General features: G+C 43.0%; 1 protein-coding gene across 1 annotated transcript in view; it reads right to left on the bottom strand.

Annotated features, from left to right (window-relative positions):
• The window catches only part of LOC134929625 (collagen alpha-1(XXI) chain-like), a 293,832-nt gene that overhangs the window by 107,459 nt on the left and 166,689 nt on the right, over window positions 1-19,684 (bottom strand). Inside the window, exons 10-13 of the mRNA XM_063925210.1 lie at window positions 16,309-16,362; window positions 15,006-15,059; window positions 14,707-14,760; window positions 10,531-10,575 (exon numbers count right to left, since the gene is read on the bottom strand). Coding sequence (XP_063781280.1) covers window positions 10,531-10,575; window positions 14,707-14,760; window positions 15,006-15,059; window positions 16,309-16,362 — 207 coding nt within the window. The remainder of the gene's footprint in view (window positions 1-10,530; window positions 10,576-14,706; window positions 14,761-15,005; window positions 15,060-16,308; window positions 16,363-19,684) is intronic.

Raw genomic sequence — 19,684 nt, 5'->3', positions numbered from 1 at the left:
TAATCTCATGTTTATCCAATAATGGTCACAAAAATGGTACTGCAGTAATGATCACCTCTCCCTATCCATGTTGCAACTTAGCACAAGTATTTCCTGCACCTCCTCCTAGGGCTCTTAGCCTCTGGTCTCCGTAACTCTCTTGTCTTATCTTCTAAAGCTGCTCTGGTTTGTTTTTTTTGTTCCACTCAAGCTCCTTCCCAAAGACACCAGTCTAATTTGCTCCCTGTTCTTTCCCCTAACTTGCCTGTCTATTAAACATATGTGGTGAAATGTAATGAACAGCTATCTGTAGAAATTAGATATGTGCGGCGGGCACTTTTCGTGTTTTATGTTTTGGTTCTGGTTCCATGCTCGTGTTTGGATCTGGATTGGTTTTACCAAAACCACCCTTTCGTGTTTTGGTTTTGGTTTTGGATCTGGATGATTTTTGAAAAAAAACATAAAACCAGCTAAAATCACAGAATTTGGGGTAATTTTGATCCTACAGTATTATTAACCTCAATAACATTCATTTCCACTCATTTACAGTCTATTCTGAACACCTAACACCTCACAATATTGTTTTTAGGCCAAAAGGTTGCACCGAGGTGGCTGTATGACTAAGCTAAGCGACACAAGTGTGCAGCACAAACACCTGGTCCATCTAGGAGTGGCACTGCAGTGGTAGACAGGATGGCAGATTTTAAAAATATGCCCCAAACAGCACATCATGCAAAGAAGTAAAAGAGGTGCAATGAGGTAGCTGTATGACTAAACTAAGCGACACAAGTGTGCGGCACAAATACCTGGTCCATCTAGGAGTGGCACTGCAGTAACAGACTGCATGGCACTTAAAAAAACTAGTCCCCAAACAGCACATCATGCAAAGAAGTAAAAGAGGTGCAATGAGGTAGCTGTATGACTAAGCTAAGCGACACAAGTGTGCGGCACAAACACCTTGCCCACCTAGGAGTGGCACTGCAGTTGCAGATAGGATGGAACTTAAAAAAATAGGCCCCAAACAGCACATCATGCAAAGAAGAAAAAGAGGTGCAATGAGGTAGCTGTATGACTAAGCTAAGCGACACAAGTGTGCAGCACAAACAACATGGGATGTGCTGGAATTTACCCAGATATAATACACATACAATATTGGTGGCACAGGAGAGTGTACCCCTAAACCACACACACAGACACACACGGCAAAGCCTGTAAAATTAATTTTGATAATAATAATCATTTTATTTGGAGCTATTATAATAATATGCAGCACAGGCAAGCGTTTGTATACACCACACAGGGCAAACCCTGTAAATATTATTTGGATAATAATATAAGTAATGTATATAACCCTTTTATTTGGAGTAAATAATATACAGCACAGGACACCACCACCGGACTGATGAAGCACAAGACTGGACTTATACGGCAGTACCCTTGGACTTATACAGCAGTACCCCTGGAGTTGTACGGCAGACAGGATGGCACTTTAAAAAACTTGTCCCCAAACAGCACATGATGCAAAGAAGAAAAAGAGGTGCAAGATGGAATTGTCCTTGGTCCCTCCCACTCACCCTTATGTTGTATAAACAGGACATGCACACTTTAACAAACCAATCATTTCAGCGACAGGGTCTGCCATACGACTGTGGCTGAAATTACTGGTTTGTTTGGGCCCCCACCAAAAAAGAGGCAATCAATCTCTCCTTGCACAAACTGGCTCTACAGAGGCAAGATGTCGACCTCATCCTCATCCTCCGATTCCTCACCCCTTTCAGTGTGTACATCCTCCTCCTCCTCACAGAGTATTAATTCGTCCCCACTGGAATCCACCATCACAGGTCCCTGTGTACTTTCTGGAGGCAGTTGTTGGTAAAGATTGGCTGCGCTTACAGTGTTGTCAGTATACCATCATTGTGGAGAGCTGACAACCAAGATATATAAAATATATTTATTAAAATAATAACACTCCAATAAAAAACTGGTACACAATATATGAAAGAATTATAAAATTTGTATATACTCTGAAAAAACCGTAGATATATCTGATAAACAGTGTGCACAAATTGGGATGGTTATAGCAATGTATGGAGTATTAACTCAGTGCAGATATAGATTTGTAACACTGTTTAAGAAATGTATCATTACTCTTACATGCTTATTAAAATTGTATCGCTTCAGGAATTTATCTTAGTAACACGGGGACGCTCCCCGCTACTCTATAGAAGATCCATTCCACTAACACGAGGCTGCTCCGGCTAACGCTACTGCCTAGCGCCTTATCTCACATCTCCAGCGGCTGCTACCTCCTCATTGGAACCTCCGCAATAAACGGCGGCTCCAGTCAGCGCCACTGCACGGCGCCTTCAGCCAACAGAGGATTTCCCTTGCAATTAAGGACAGCTACGGCCAGCGCTACGATACGGCGCTCACAGCCAACAGAGGATTCTCCTTGCAATTAACGCAATTAACGGCGGCCCTGGCCAGCGCTACTGCATGGCGCACTCAACTAATAGTAGCACCTTTGACTGCAAATACTGGTCATTACACGCTTCCATCCAAGTGGGCATCAAAGGACTTCCTCTAGCCCTCGGGAGATCACATGAATATTCTGGTCAACTATTATAAAGATGCCGGTAAATATACAGTAGCAGCCTCTGATAGAGCAATTTAGCTCACTCCCTCTCCTTGTTCAATTAGTTAGTGGGCTATAGTGGACTCCACCGAGGACGCTCTGTGTTCATAGCACCAGGAGAGGTAATTATATACTACTAACAACTGTCATTTCATTCACTGCCGGGACTTCTATGTTTTATAAGCTAAAGTGTGCATGTTGCCTCTGCACCTATCGCAAGATTTGTTACTAAGATAAATTCCTGAAGCGATACAATTTTAATAAGCATGTAAGAGTAATGATACATTTCTTAAACAGTGTTACAAATCTATATCTGCACTGAGTTAATACTCCATACATTGCTATAACCATCCCAATTTGTGGACACTGTTTATCAGATATATCTACGGTTTTTTCAGAGTATATACAAATTTTATAATTCTTTCATATATTGTGTACCAGTTTTTTATTGGAGTGTTATTATTTTAATAAATATATTTTATATATCTTGGTTGTCAGCTCTCCACAATTATGGTATACTAACAACACTGTAAGCGCAGCCAATCTTTTTCTTTTTTCTCTTGCATACATTACTAAAGGCACATACACAGTGCTTTTTTGGCAGCGCTTTATTGTTGTTTGAACCAGTTATCAATATCTTTAGGCGCTTTAAGCAGATTTGTCCTTGTTGTAGTTGCTGGTAAAGGTCTTCCTGTAGGAATTTATAATTCATTTTGATGAATATCATCTTCACCACATTTTGTGGAAGTAACCTCCTACGCCGATCGCTGACAAGGTGACCGGATACACTAAACACTCATTCGGAGTACACACTGGAAAGGGCGCAACTTAGGTAAAATAAAGCCAGTTTGTGCAAGGGCACCCAAATTGCCTCTTTTTTCCTGCCAGTATACATACGGACTGTCTGACATGCCTACTTGGATGCTGTCACTCAGATAATCGTCCACCATTCTTTAAATGGTGACAGAATCATATGCAGTGACAGTAGACATGTCAGTAATCATTGGCAGGTCCTTTAGTCCAGACCAGATGTCAGCACTTGCTCCTGACTGCCCTGCATCACCGCCAGCGGGTGGGCTAGGAAATCTTATCCTTTTCCTCGCAGCCCCAGTTGCGGAAGAAAATGAAGGAGGAGCTGTTGACGGGTAACGTTCCGCTTGAGTTGACAATTTTCTCACCAGCAGATCTTTGAACCACTGCAGACTTGTGTCTGCCGAAAAGAGAGATAAAACGTAGGCTTTAAACCTAGGATCGAGCACGGTGGCCAAAATGTAGTACTCTGATTTCAACAGATTGACCACCCTTGAATCCTGGCAAAGCGAATGAAGGGCTCCATCCACAAGTCCCACATACTTTGCAGAATCGCTCCATCTTAGCTCCTCCTTCTCCAGCTGCTTCTGCAAAAGGCTGATGAGGGGAATGACCTGACTCAAGCTGGCAGTGTCTGAACTGACTTCACGTGTGGCAAATTCGAAGGGTTGGAGAACCTTGCACAAGGAAAACATTCTCCACTGCGCTTGAGTCAGGTGTATTCCCCCTCCTTTGCCTATATCGTAGGTGGATGTATAGGCTTGAACAGCCTTTTGCTGCTCCTCCCTCCTCTGAATCATATAGAGTGTTGAATTCCACCTCGTTACCACCTCTTGCTTCAGGTGATGGCAGGGCAGGTTCAGGAGTGTTTGCTGGCGCTTCAGTCTTCGGCACGCGGTGGCTGAATATCAAAAGTGGCCCTCAATTTTTCGGGCCACCGACAGCATCTCCTGCACACCCCTCTAATTTTTCAAAAAAATTCTGCACCACCAAATTAATTGTATGTGCAAAACATGGGACGTGCTGGAATGTGCCCAAATGTAATGCACGCACAATATTGTTGGCGTTGTCCGATATCACAAATCCCCAGGAGAGTCTAATTGGGGTAAGCCATCGTGCGATGATGTCCCTCAGTTTCCGTAAGAGGTTGTCAGCGGTGTGCTTCTTACGGAAAGCGGTGATACATAGCATAGCCTGCCTAGGAACGAGATGGCGTTTGCGAGTTGCTGCTACTGGTGCCGCTGCTGTTGTTGCTGTGGGAGGCAATATATCTACCCAGTGGGCTGTCACAGTCATATAGTCCTTAGTGTGCCCTGTTCCACTTGTCCACATGTCCGTGGTTAAGTGGACAGTGGGTATAACTGCATTTTTTAGGACACTGACACTTTTTCTGACGTCTTTGTACATTCTCGGTATCGCCTGCTTAGTGAAGTGGAATCTAGATGGGATTTGGTACCGTGGACACACTACCTCCATCAATTCTCTAAGTCCCACTGAACTAATGGCGGATACCGGATGCACATCCAACACCAACATAGCTGTCAAGGCCTCAGTTCTCCGCTTTGCAACAGGATGACTGCTGTCATATTTCATCTTCCTCGCAAAGGAATGTTGGACAGTCAATTGCTTACTTGAAGTAGTACAAGTGGTCTTCCGACTTCCCCTCAGGGATGACGATCAACTCCCAGCAGCAACAACAGCAGCGGCAGCAGCAACAGCAGCAGGCGTACCACTCAAGGATCCTCCGGAGGAATCCCGGTTAGGAGAGGACTCCTCAGTCTTGCCAATGACATGGTCGGCAGGACTACTGACGTTCCTGACTGAAGTAGAAGTTGACGTTGAGGGAGTTGGTGGTGTGGCTTGTAGGAGCTTGGGTACTAGAGGAAGAAGGATTTAGGTGTCAGTGGACTGCTTATGCTCTTACCCAAAGTTTCACAACTTGACACTGACTTATGATGAATGCGCAGCAGGTGACGTATAAGGGAGGATGTTCCTAGGTGATTAACGTCCTTACCCCTACTTATTATGATTGACAGAGGCAACACATGGCTTGACACCTATTGTCCGGATTTGTGGAGAAATAATTCCACACCGAAGAGGTGGCTTTTTTGGTATTTTGCCCAGGCATCACAATTGGCTTATTCATCCCATGGACAACTGTCTCCACCGGTGCCTGATTTAATCAAACCACATCACCATCAGAATCCTCATCGTCAACTTCCTCCTCAGCGCCAGCAACACCCATATCCTTATCCTTGTGTACTTCTACAGCAGGCATTCCCAACCACGGTCCTCAAGGCACACCAACAGTGCAGGTTTTAGTTATATCCAGGCTTCAGCACAGATGGTTAAATCAAAATAACTGAGGTACTAATTAAGTCACCTGTGTTCAAGCCTGGATATCACTAAAACCTGCACTGTTGGTGTGCCTTGAGGACCGCGGTTGGGAATGCCTGTTCTACAGTGACATCTTCAATTTGAATATCATAAACTGGACTGTGGGTGCTACTTCCAGCACTTGCAGAGGGTGTGCAAATGGTGGAAGGAGCCACCTCTTCCCGTCCAGTGTTGGGAAGGTCAGGAATCGCAACCGCCGACACACTTGGACTCTCCTTGGGGATTTGTGATACCATCTTAGAACGCACAGTTCTTTGCTGTGCTTTTGCCAGCTTAACTCTTATCATTTTTCTAGTGGGAGGATGAGGGCTTCCATCGTCATATGAAGCTGAACCACTAGTCATGAACATAGGCCAGGGCCTTAGCCATTGCTTGCTACTCCGTGTTGTAAATGGCATATTGGCAAGTTTACGTTTCTCCACAGACCATTTAAATTTATTTTTTTGGGTCTTTTTACTGAACTTTGGCATTTTGGGTTTTACATGCCCTCTACTATCACATTGGGCATTGGCCTTGGCAGACGACCTATGTCATGACTAGTGGCAGCAGCTTCAGCACTAGGAGGAAGTGGTTCTTGATCTTTCCCTATTTTATCCTCCAAATTTTTGTTCTCCATTATTTTTCTGGAGTTAGATAACACAAGGGGGGTAATTCTGAGTTGATCGCAGCACCAAGTTTGTTAGCAATTGGGCAAAACCATGTGCACTGCAGGGGGGACAGATATAACATTTGCAGAGAGAGTTAGGTTTGGGTGGGTTATTTTGTTTCTGTGCAGGGTAAATACTGGTTGCTTTATTTTTACACTGCAATCTAGATTCCAGTTTGAACACACCCCACCCAAATCTAACTCTCTCTGCACATGTTATATCTGCCCCCCCTGCAGTGCACATGGTTTTGCCCAACTGCTAAAAAATTTCCTGCTGCGATCAACTTGGAATTACCCCCAATATACGGCACAGGACAGCGTATCTCTACACCACACAGGGATAACCGTGTAAAAATTATTTGGATTAAATATTAATAACCCCTTTAAATGGAGTAAATAATATACAGCACAGGACAGTACCACTGGATTTATATGGCAGTATCAGTGGAATTATATGGCAGTACAACTGGACTTATACGGCAGTACCACTGGACTGGATTTATACGGCAGTATCACTGGATTTATACGGCAGTATCACTGGAATTATACGGCAGTACCACTGGACTTATACGGCAGTACCACTGGACTTATACGGCAGTACCACTGGACTTATACGGCAGTACCACTGGACTGGATTTATATGGCAGTATCACTGGACTTATATACCAGTACCACTGGAATTATATGGCAGTATCACTGGAATTATACGGCAGTACCACTGGACTTATATGGCAGTACCACTGGACTGGATTTATATGGCAGTATCACTGGACTTATACGCCAGTACCAGTGCAATTATAAGGCAGTATCACTGGAATTATACGGCAGTACTACTGGATTTATACAGCAGTACCACTGGACTGGATTTATACGGCAATACCACTGGAATTATACGGCATTATCACTGGAATTATATGGCAGTATCACTGGAATTATACAGCAGTACCACTGGAATTGATTATATGGCAGTATCACTGGACTTATACGCCAGTACCATTGATATTATATGGCAGTATCACTGGAATTATACCAGGGACGTGCGGTGAGCTAAATGGCTCAGGAGGCACTGGCTAACCCCAGAGCCAGATTTACATGCAATATATGAGCCAAAGGGTACATCTGGGCATTATACACAGGTGCAGCAATATAAACTCCTGGAAATCTGGTGAGTTTTGATTAGAGATGTGTGGAAAGGATACACAGGGGAGGCAGTGCCTCACCTGCCATTGACTTTTTACTCCGGAGTTTTGGCTATAAAAATTATTAGAATAATGCAAAGATGATATTTCAAACAAATTATCAGTATATTTCATATATTTTATTCAGTCAAAACACTGGTTTAAACATAAGTATGACAGGAAAGGCTCTGCCTCACCCCACCGCACGTCACTGAATTATACGTCAGTATCACTGGACTTATATGGCAGTACAACTTGACTGGATTTATTCGGCAGTATCACTGGAATTATATGGCAGTACCACTGGACATATATGGCAGTATCACTGGACTGGATTTATATGCCAGTGCCACTGGATTTATATGGCAGTACCACTGGACATATTCGGCAGTATCACTGGAATTATATGGCAGTACCACTGGACATATACAGCAGTATCATTGGAATTATGCGGCAGTATCACTGGATTTATCCGGCAGTATCACTGGACTTATAGAGCAGTACCACTGGCCTGGATTTATACGGCAGTATCACTGGATTTATATGCCAGTACCACTGGAATTATGTGGCAGTACCACTACAATTATACAGCAGTACCACTGGACCTATATGGCAGTACCACTGTATTTATACGCCAGTACCACTGGACATATACGCCAGTATCACTGGACTGGATTTATACACCAGTACCACTGAACATATACGGCAGTATCACTGGACTGGATTTATATGGCAGTACCACTGGACATATACGGCAGTATCACTGGACTGGATTTATATGACAGTACCACTGGACATATACGGCAGTACCACTAGATTTATACGGCAGTACCACCGGACATATATGGCAGTACCGCTGGACGTATATACGGCAGTACCGCTGGACGTATATACGGCAGTACCGCTGGACGTATATACGGCAGTACCGCTGGACGTATATACGGCAGTACCGCTGGACTTATGCGGCAGTACCGCTGGACTTATGCGGCAGTACCGCTGGACTTATGCGGCAGTACCACTGGACTTATGCGGCAGTACCGCTGGACTGGACATATACGGCAGTATCACTGGACTTGTGCGGCAGTACCACTGGACATATGCGGCAGTACCACTGGACATATGCGGCAGTACCACTGGACATATGCGGCAGTACCACTGGACATATGCGGCAGTACCACTGGACATATGCGGCAGTACCACTGGACATATGCGGCACAGGGACACCACCAATGGACTGATGCAGCACAACACAGCACCACTGGACTGGACTTATACAGCAGCACTGGACATATGGCAGCAGAGGACACCACCACTATGACTGGACTGATGCAGCACAAGACACCACCACTGGACTGATTCAGCACAACATAGCAGCACTGGACTGGACTTATACAGCAGCACTGGACATATAGCAGCAGAGGACACCACCACTGTGACTGCACTGATGCAGCACAAGACACCACCACTGGACTGATGCAGCACAACACAGCACCACTGGACTGGACTTATACAGCAGCACTGGACATATAACAGCAGAGGACACCACCACTGTGACTGGACTGATGCAGCATAAGACACTACACTGGACTGAGCAGCACAAGACAGCACTGGAATCGCCACCCCACTTTCCCTCCACAGACACTGAGGACAGAGACACGTCCTTTCGCTACACTCTCCAATGCCGGAGTGAAAATGGCGGCGACGCGCGGCTCCTTATAATGGAATCAAACCCCATGAGAATCCAACAGTGGGATGATGACGTTTTGCCTCGTTCTGGTTTCCGAGTCAGGTGGGAAAACCCGAGCCGGCTCGGATCCGGGCTCGGGTATTGAAGTTCGGGGTGGTTCGGTTCCCAGGGAACCGATCACGCTCATCTCTAGTAGAAATGATAAATAAATGTGTAAAAAGTGCCTAACATCAGCGATTTTGAAAAGTTGCTGTTCCTTTATTTTCCCAACAGTAAGATGCTCTGCAACACTTATTCCTACTTTCTGTTTGTTCTGCTATTTGTAGCTGAATGCTATTGCGAAACATTCTGCAAACTGTTTTGCTGTATATTCTTTGTATTGTACAGCAAACTCTTTGTGGAACCTCATTAGTAAATACCTAGATCAATAAACCAAATAAACCATTAAACAAAACAAAAAAATAGGATTTATTCATTTAATACTCAGAGGCAGGTGCTAAAGTATCTAATATGTAATAATGTTAAGTGTGAAAAATGTATCTCTGTCATCTGATGTGTTTTTAGGAAACTGGTAAATATCATGATAAACAAGTCCCCTAAGTTAGTTTCTGTTAAACTGATGAAAACAGCATTAGCTCTATGACATTTATTTGTATTAAATTAATATATTTAACATGTTCAATAAACTGAATACTGAGTTCCTGATTGTGATGTGTTTTTTTGATATTGTTGTATAATACACATCAGTTTTGTATCAAATTACCTTAAATCCTGTATTATATATGAACTTGTGATGTGATTTTAAATATTATTCCCTAATTTATCCATTAACGTATCCTGTACTTATCATGTTCATCTATGTGCAATAATTTTACGGCATGAGCTGATATTGGGTAATGTGTATATTTTGCCAATCATGTGTGTTTTTTCTTGTTTAACATTTCTCTGTATATTTTGTGTATACATTTTTAATTATTTAAATTAATTACTTCAGAACTTTAGATTTGGATTAATAAAAAAAAGAAACGTTGCATAATACCACTAAACTGTCTTACCTAGTAAAACATTAAAGATGCTGTACATGTAATTTCTCTTTTCATTTAAGTTTTATATACAGTATACATCTCAGAAGGGCAGCAAGGTAGCGCCTGTCCCCACATAATTAATAAGAGTGATAGTTCCCCTATAATATTTATACCTTAGGTCCCATAGGGCCTGGTACTCCTCGGATTCCAGGCGGCCCCTAGAGAAATGAAGACAATTTTAGCAAGATTATTCTTATACTTGGGCTAAATTTAATCAAATTTAAAAAAAACTATCTAAATTGATGTGTTTCATTGGCTAAAATGCACATTTACTAGCAGATTCCCCCCCCCTATATTCATTTTTTTATACTATTAAATGTGCAATTTAGCCCCTGGAATACATTGATTTAGATTGAATTATAGTAAATTAAAAAATGACCTTTAGTAAATATAACCCTAGGTCTTTTGCATGACTAATAAACATTAAATGACTATTAAATTAACCATATAATTTATTCTGATTGTCCCTAGAACTAGTGTTCAGTTACAGAAGGGATACCTGACAACTAGCACAGGATATAGCACTATGGGACTCATGTAGAGTTGGACACAAATGCAATATGCTCTTCTTTTCCTCACAAATCGCTTTTTAAGTGTGCATGTGCACACAAAAATATGAATGCATCCATTTGTTAATGCCAACCGAGATACGTCTTGTGCTTACGAAACCCATTCTCTAAGGAAGATGAGACTGGGGTTGGAAGCGGCATGTAAGCACAAAGGACAGTATGGTTGTGTTCAACCACTAGTGCGAAATGCATTCTGCCAAATTTTGCTGACTTACAGTATGGCAGCTTTATCAAAGGCATACCTTTGATAAAGCTGCCATAAGTCAGCAAAACACGTCAGTTTCACCCACCTCTGGACTCAGGACACAATTTACGCTACGGATACCTACTGTAGGTGTGGAATCTACCAAGTGACTTTGGGACATACAGGGGTAAATTTACTAAGATTGGAGTTCTATTTAAGATAGGATGTTGCCCATAGCAACCAATCAGATTCTACTTCTCATTTATCTAGCACCTTCTAGAAGATAATACCTGGAATCTGATTGGTTGCTATGGACAATAGTCCATCTTAAATAGAACTTCCATCTTAGTAAATTTACCCGCGGACTAAATACCACCGTGGAAGCACCATCTACGGGATCCTACATTGTGTGCTGGAATCCATTGCTTATTGAACCACCACTAACGGGAGACCCATAACAGCACCACAGGATTGGTAAATATTCCAATTTATTGGACAATAGTCCCTGCAAACGTGTGGCACTAATATCCACCCTACGCTAGGATCTGAACTTTTGATGTCCTAATGAGTATTTGACAGACTGCGATACACAGCTCCTTTTTTATCCATTGTGGAGGTGCTAGCATATGATGCGCTATACATAGAGCACCTTTATCACGCTAAAATTTGTGTTTTAATAAACTATATGAAGTGTTCTACATCTGTCTGCATTATTAGTTTTTAAGTGCTGTTCCTTTTTTATATTGTATTTGTGTTATTATTGTGGAGTGGCTATTCAGTGTAAACAGCTGCTTGGGAAACCAACCATGACTAAGCGCATGATAGGATATTACACTAGTGGGCATATTCTAACATTTCTATTTTGTCCTGCTTCCTACAGGAAGTCTGCTCTCTGCTATTCACAGCCCTGTCTAGCAATCCCAGAGGGAGGAAACACTGCCCAATGGGACTGCCTGTAGTGTCTCTTACTGGCAGGTTGGATTTCCAATAGGAAGTCATTGCCAGTCACTGTGATGCCAGTGCAGTCGCACGGACCACATCTGGCTTCACTGCCTCTTTCGCTGAGGTGGCTGATTTTACCTGGGGGGCTGCATAGGTAAAATCCACCACTGATACTGATTTTAAGAAATGGCAGACGCTTTGGTTAGGCTTAGAGCAGTGGTTCTCAAACTCGGTCCTCAGGACCCCACACAGTGCATGTTTTGCAGGTAACCCAGCAGGTGCACAGGTGTATTAATTACTCACTGACACGTTTTAAAAGGTCTGCAGGTGGAGCTAACTATTTCACTTGTGATTCTGTGAGGAGACCTGCAAAACATGCACTATGTGGGGTCCTGAGGACCGAGTTTGAGAACCTATGGCTTAGAGCATCTAAAACCCTCCCTTTTATGGTAGTAACATGTTGTTTGGGGTTCATCCACATTCTAAATACTCATGGCAAGTGTATAAGGAGCTGCTGTGCCAAGAGGTATACAGGCTCTTGGATAATTATTTTGCGTTATTATAGTAATGATAATGCCGCAATCTATTCTCATTATTTCAGTGATATTAACAATCTGTTCACAATATTAAAGAATATTTCTATTTCATCTTGTAAGGAGAAAGGCAAAGGATGTGTGTATTGATTGAATTTAATAAAAACTTTAATTTTGTCTTTATATTATAGTCTAATTTCCTTTGACGAGGTGAATGTGACTTTATTAGTCATTAATAACACTGTCCCTGCATGTACAAAATTGTGTATGAATTGGGCACTGTAATATTAGCACTTCCTACTACTACCACTGTGAAATCACACTTTCTGGCGTACACCAGGTACATATACTACTGATTTCTCTCTGGACACATATGCTGTTATTGTCTCCAGGAGTAAACCCAGGGCAGTGCTATCATTAGGCAGCTTTATGGTTCTGGCACATGGAGAAAGCCCACCACTGAGTCAAACCTAACAAATGAAGGCTGTCTCTGTGACATCCTTCTTCTACATTATCATAGATGATAGTTGCAGCCCTTATAAGCCACAGTCTTTGCTCTGCATGCCCACACTCTGACCCCACACTGTGACGCATTGGTCTCTGCAAAAGTCAGTGACCGATCTAACTGACATGTCATGTATATGCGTTGTATGTGATTCCCCCACTTTCCTTCGGAGACAGTCGTGGTTATAGGACCTGCATGGCAAACATCTGTCCCCAGCATGCACCTTAGATCTTTAAGGCATGTATATTAATATGTAAGTTATATAACTTTGCAATACCAAATGAAAACAAATGTTATCACGGGGATTTTTAGTTGCGCGATCACTGATTTATTGTGGATACAAGTGGTGGCTGTCAGCTCGTGTACTCAATTTCAAACAGTGGCAGCTGCTCAATCATTACTGGAGATAATTATATATCAGGTGCTAGAAAGGGGGAGGGGTCACAAACAAACAGCAGACAGAGAGGGGGAGTGCTTCCCCCTTGACCCTGATATCCCCCCAGCACACTAAAAATGATCTGTAACCATATCTGAATCTATCTGGTAATAGAATTTCAGAGAAATTGTTTGCTTGCGTTTGCAAAGACATGTTTAGCTGCTGAGACGCTTCAAGGCTTCTCCGATATGAGCAGTCCTGAGTGGGAGATCCTGGTGGTGGCTCCCAGGTAAGTTGGCCCTCTGTCTGGATGCGTTTTAGTATGAGCCTTTATCATGAGGCCTTACTGTAGACAAATCACATGGCCCTATGTGGGCACTGCCATTATGAAGTGTTAGGACTGCTGATATCGGAGAAGCCTTGACGCGGCTCAGCAGCTAAACATGTCTATGCAAACGCATGCGACCAATTTCTCTGAAATTCTATTACCAGATTGGTTCAGATATGGTTACAGATAATTTTTAGTGTGCTGGGGGGATACCAGGGGGTAAAAATCACCCCCCCCCCCCCTTCCCTCTCTGTCTGCAGTTCGCCTACTCAATTTCCATGATTACCAACTTGATCACTATCACATTTAAAGAAGCTTTGGAATGTATATTTGAACCACACAAGATCTAAATATAATATACTGTATTTATTTCTCAGTTGCATTGTTTATTTTATGTTATATCAGCATCTTTTACAATGCACATGAGCATATTTTGCACTTTTGATTTAGATGCAATTTCCATCCAACTCAGCATGAACTCCAATGTGATTGTGACTACAACTAGTTAGGAGCTGATTGGATGGAGCACCATTTATAATTAGTTACGAGTGGTAACAAGAATACCACTCGTTATTAAAAATGCCCCTATATCTCTGGCCAAAAGTGGTTATTCATGAAAGTAGATGTGATAGGTCATTGGGAGATGACAGACATTATTGGATGTTTGGCAGGCTTTGTCCGTGAGACAATTACTATTATGTAAATAATACTGTATGTCACCTCCAAATATATTAAATTTATGCTTTCACCTATATTTTGTCTGTCACCATATTTGTACATTTTAAACAAATTTCTGGTGTACAAATGAGTACCATATACTGTGTACAAAATACATAATGGCATCTACTGTACCTGCGGTCCTGGAGGTCCAAGATCACCTTTCAGTCCTTGTGGCCCCTGAGAACCCTAAACAACAGAAGCAACAGTCTCAGGCAAAACAAGGAAAAACATATGTCATGGTGATATGATCCCTGAGTGCCTCCTAGTCACTGATATCGGCACTGCTATACAACAGACATATGGGCAATGTGGAAGAAGATGGGGAAATGTTTTTGTTTGTTTTTTAAATGAAGTGTGCTATATTTATGCATGTGTTCCAAAAATACAATAATATACATTTATGGGCATGGATATATTGGATGTGAATATACCTTTTCTCCATGGGTGCCAGGTTTCCCAGGTGGACCTTGAAGCCCTGGTTGTCCCTGAAAATAAAATATACCTTTTAGTAATCCATAGCTCTATATCACTGTAACCTAAACTCAGAGAACAACATTCGCAATCTAGGATAGTTTGTCTGAGCAGTGACATCATGTGAGAGGTGCCTATGACACAGGAAGAAGCAGCATCAATGTCTGCATGACCAAACCAGGTGCCCATTGGTTAACAGTAAATCAGTCATGGTATTAACAGTATTGTAAATAGTGGTGACTGAAATATGTCAACACAGGGGATGCGGTCAATTTACCTACAATCAAAATCCCGACGGTCAAAATTCTGACAACCATTGACCAATGGTCAAAATCCCGACAAGGTCAAAATCCCGACATGGTCAAAATACCGACATTTAAAATATCAACAAGGTCAACATACCGACATTTAAACTGTTAACGGGTCAAAAAGTCGACATGCGTTTTACATGATTTTTTAATTGAAACCGGGTTTTTCATACTTAACCATCCCAGTGGACCTGGAGGGGGAATATAATAGTGCCCGAAGCGCTCACCATGCGAGGGGACGCGGTACACTTATACGGTGTCCATGTCAACCTATGTTGACATACACACCAAAAAACAATTAAATACTCGTGGCGACTTTTTGACCTGTGTGATATTCTAAATGTCGGTATTTTGACCTTGTCAGTATTTTAAATGTCGGTATTTTGACCTTGTCGGGATTTTGACTGTCGGTCAATTGTTGTCGGGATTTTGACCATCGGGATTTTGAGTGTAGGTATTTCATACTGATCCCCAACACAGCTACATCTGAAGATACATGAAATGTAAAAAAAAATAATAATAATGTCATTGTATGAAAAACATGGTTTGACTAAGGTCAGAACCAGGAGAGGATCAGTGCTGCTGCAGCTGAGGGGCAACCACATGGTCAGACCTCACTCAGCTCCATGTTCCATAGCAGGAGCACCACGTGCACACTTGGTTATATTTAAGTGTTACCTCCGTCAGATCTGTAGAATTGTCACAAGTTGACAACTAAGTCATTGTAATGTTTATATTCACTTCAAGTATATCAGGTCTTGTAGGTACAGTGACCTGTCCACTACTGTGATTAAATAAAGACATTTTCTATGTACTGTACATACCATCTAACTAGCCTGTTTATTTTTATCCTTGTAGATATTTACCATATGCTGTAATCTTCTGCATAGTATGAGCTTACTAATATACAATAGTTGTGGTTTCATTGGACAGGACACACATGAAGGTTACTCACAGGTTTCCCATCAGCTCCTGGGGCTCCATGCTCTCCTACAAGCTCCTTGTTGCCCTATGTATGAAATAGAGGACCTTATTTACACTTAATACCAAAATCACAATGGTTTTGTTTCTGTACCTGTGCTCCTAGTAGGTCCACACATTAGTGTGCATGCCTACCTGATCTCTGAAGGATCCTTCACACTAGATGTGTCTAGGCATGGGAAGAGGCAGTGGCGCACTGTGTAAACATGTCAGTATCACAAGAAAGTTTCTATTTCCGTTCACTTTACAACAACCCCTTTCAGTTATTTTTCTAAAACACAGCTCAGGTTAGCCTAATTTATGGATAGAATAAATCATGACAGTCAAGGAACGTTAAGATCCTTTACTACTGTCAGGATCCGTCCTGTTCAGATCCGTAGACTATGTATCTGTGGGCACAGGCACTGGGACCACTGGGCTTTAGATGAGGCTGAAGGAAGATAGCTAAGTCTTTTCATGCAGCCGCTACAGGAGGAGACTCAGGGACTGAGGCTAGGCAGATAACTGATGATGACTAAAACCAATTTACGTCAGGAACTGGATGATGGCTGGATGCTGGACTGGAAATGGTGGAACTTGAACTATACACTTGAGCGACACTTGAGCTGTACCAACGGCACTAATGGGCTGAACACCAGGCAGGACTGGTGGCACTAGAACTTTTATGCCAGGCAGGACTGGTGGCTCTTGGACTGGACACCGGGCCAGAGCTGGTGCAACTGGACTCTGGGCAGGAGCATGTGGAACTGGACACTGGGCTGGAATCAGTGGATAAAAACTGAACACTGGGCCGGAACTGGAGTTTCAGGATGCTGGCAGGGGCAAGCGTTTCTGTGACTGGACACCAGGATGGAACTGGTGATTCTAGACACTGGCAGGGACCTGCGGTTCAGTGACTGGACACCGGCTGGAACCAGTGGTACTGTGGTTCTGGATGTTGTGCAAGGTACAGCAGCACTGTGGCTCTGGAAGCTGTGCAGGGTACAGTAGTACTGTGGCTTTGGATATAGCAGAGTTTGGATAGAAACAAAGTACAGTAGTCTCAGGACACTGGAAGATAAAGTCTGTGGTGCTGGGAGCTTGTACTATGGCTAGAAGCAAAGGGAATGTTCAGGGCTTAATTGCATGTCAGGATTCCGAATCACTGCAGCAGTGACTGCAACTGGACTCTGGGCAGGAGCATGTGGAACTGGACACTGGGCTGGAACCAGTGGATAAAAACTGAACACTGGGCCGGAACTGGAGTTTCAGGATGCTGGCAGGGGCAAGCGTTTCTGTGACTGGACACCAGGATGGAACTGGTGATTCTAGACACTGGCAGGGACCAGCGGTTCAGTGACTGGACACCAGCTGGAACCAGTGGTACTGTGGTTCTGGATGTTGTGCAAGGTACAGCAGCACTGTGGCTCTGGAAGCTGTGCAGGGTACAGTAGTACTGTGGCTTTGGATATAGCAGAGTTTGGATAGAAACAAAGTACAGTAGTCTCAGGACACTGGAAGATAAAGTCTGTGGTGCTGGGAGCTTGTACTATGGCTAGAAGCAGAGCCGGCCTTAGGCATAGGCAAACTAGGCAATTGCCTAGGGCATTTGGTATGCTTAGGGGCACCAGCAGCTTCTGCTGATTAAAATGATATGCGGCATGCCTATATTCTGTGTGTGACTGCGGCAGTATCTGCATACGAAATGCTACGTTGCAGTGTATTCCTGGAAATCACTGTAATGGAGCATTACGTATGCAGATACAGCCGCAGTCGCACACAGAATATAGGCATGCTGCATATCATTTTAATCATCAGAAGCTGCTTGTGCAACCTAGCCACATAGCACTGCAAATAAGATGCATTTTCATAAACAAAAGGCGCCCGACGTTAGCAGAGCTGCCAGCTGACTCATGCCAGGCATCTCCTGCAGAACTAGTGGCGGTGCTAGGGGGCACCAGCCAAAATCTTGCCTAGGGCATCATATTGGTTAGGGCCGGCTCTGGCTAGAAGCAAAGGGAATGTTCAGGGCTTAATTGCATGTCAGGATTCCGAATCACTGCAGCAGTTTGATGAAAGCACTGAACCAGCTACTGATTAAAGTTGTAACACTGTGCAACTAGGAAACTCAGGATGGACTCAGAGGTGAATCATTAACCTGGAAGGAAACTCAGCAACCTGAAAAGCAGATACTTCTACAAAGTTGTAAATGCTTCAAACTGGAAACTTGTATGCACATGAGATCTCAGTAGAATATAAACTGTGGTAGATGTCTGTACAAGGCTGCGAGACTGGAAACAGCTATGCTGTAACTTGGAAACTGAGCCAAATTGAATGGAACTCTGGAAACTGTGGTAGGGACACAAAAATCTAGAGCGCTGCAGAAAACAAAGATCTGTAGGCTATAATACTCTGGAACCAGGAATAACAATAAAACCTACTGCAAGCAGCAGCCTAGAAGTCAGGATGACTTATTGCTTTGGCCCTGAATGAATGACCATAGCAGGCTTAGATAGGGGTTACAGGTCTCTGATTGACTGGCTATGTCAGCTCAGGCAAAATACATTCTCACTGGAGGGAGAGCAGTCAGCTGAAATGCTCCAAGATGGTGACGTCTGTGCATCTATTCACAAAACAAGGCAAGCAGAAAACCTGACCTGCTGAAAGGTAAGTGAAAAATTACTAAGTGCATAAAAACTGGATTGCCTTAGGACATGTCAGGATGGTCATACGAAGGAGGTAAGCTGATCTAGTGGAGCGGATCATGACAACTGCATGTGGCACTTTTGTGTGATTGAAACTGGTCACAAGGAAGGGGCATGGCCACACAAGACCACCAAATCAAATTACACCGCACAATAGTACAATCTTATTCACATTCCATTGCATGTAGTGCCCCTGAATCATATTACACCACAAAGCAGCAAATTATGACACAAAGTAGTACCCCTTAATCATGTTGCTACACAGTAGTAGACAATATGCTACATAGTAATAAACTTTATGCACATTATGTCACACAGTATTGCCTCTTATACATGTTATGCGCCACAGTAGTACCCCTTACACACACTATGTTACACATTAGTCCCCCTTATACACAATGCCCACAGAAGTTCACATTATACACAATGGCCACAGTAGTAGTGCCCCTTACACATAATGCCCACAGTAGTACTGTCCCTATACACATAATGCCAGTAATAGTAGTGCTCCTTACACAAATTCCCACAGTAGTGCAGCTTACACACATAATGCCCACAGTAGTAGTGTCTATTGCACATGATGCCCACAGTAGCGCTGCTTACACAACATAATGCCCACAGTATTAGTGCCCCTTGCACATAATGCATACAGTAGCAGTGCCCCTT

Source organism: Pseudophryne corroboree, chromosome 5, assembly GCF_028390025.1.
Source record: "Pseudophryne corroboree isolate aPseCor3 chromosome 5, aPseCor3.hap2, whole genome shotgun sequence".
Lineage (NCBI taxonomy): Eukaryota > Metazoa > Chordata > Amphibia > Anura > Myobatrachidae > Pseudophryne > Pseudophryne corroboree.
The sequence above is the reverse complement of the archived record's forward strand: the minus strand, read 5'-3'. Positions and strand labels throughout refer to the sequence as shown.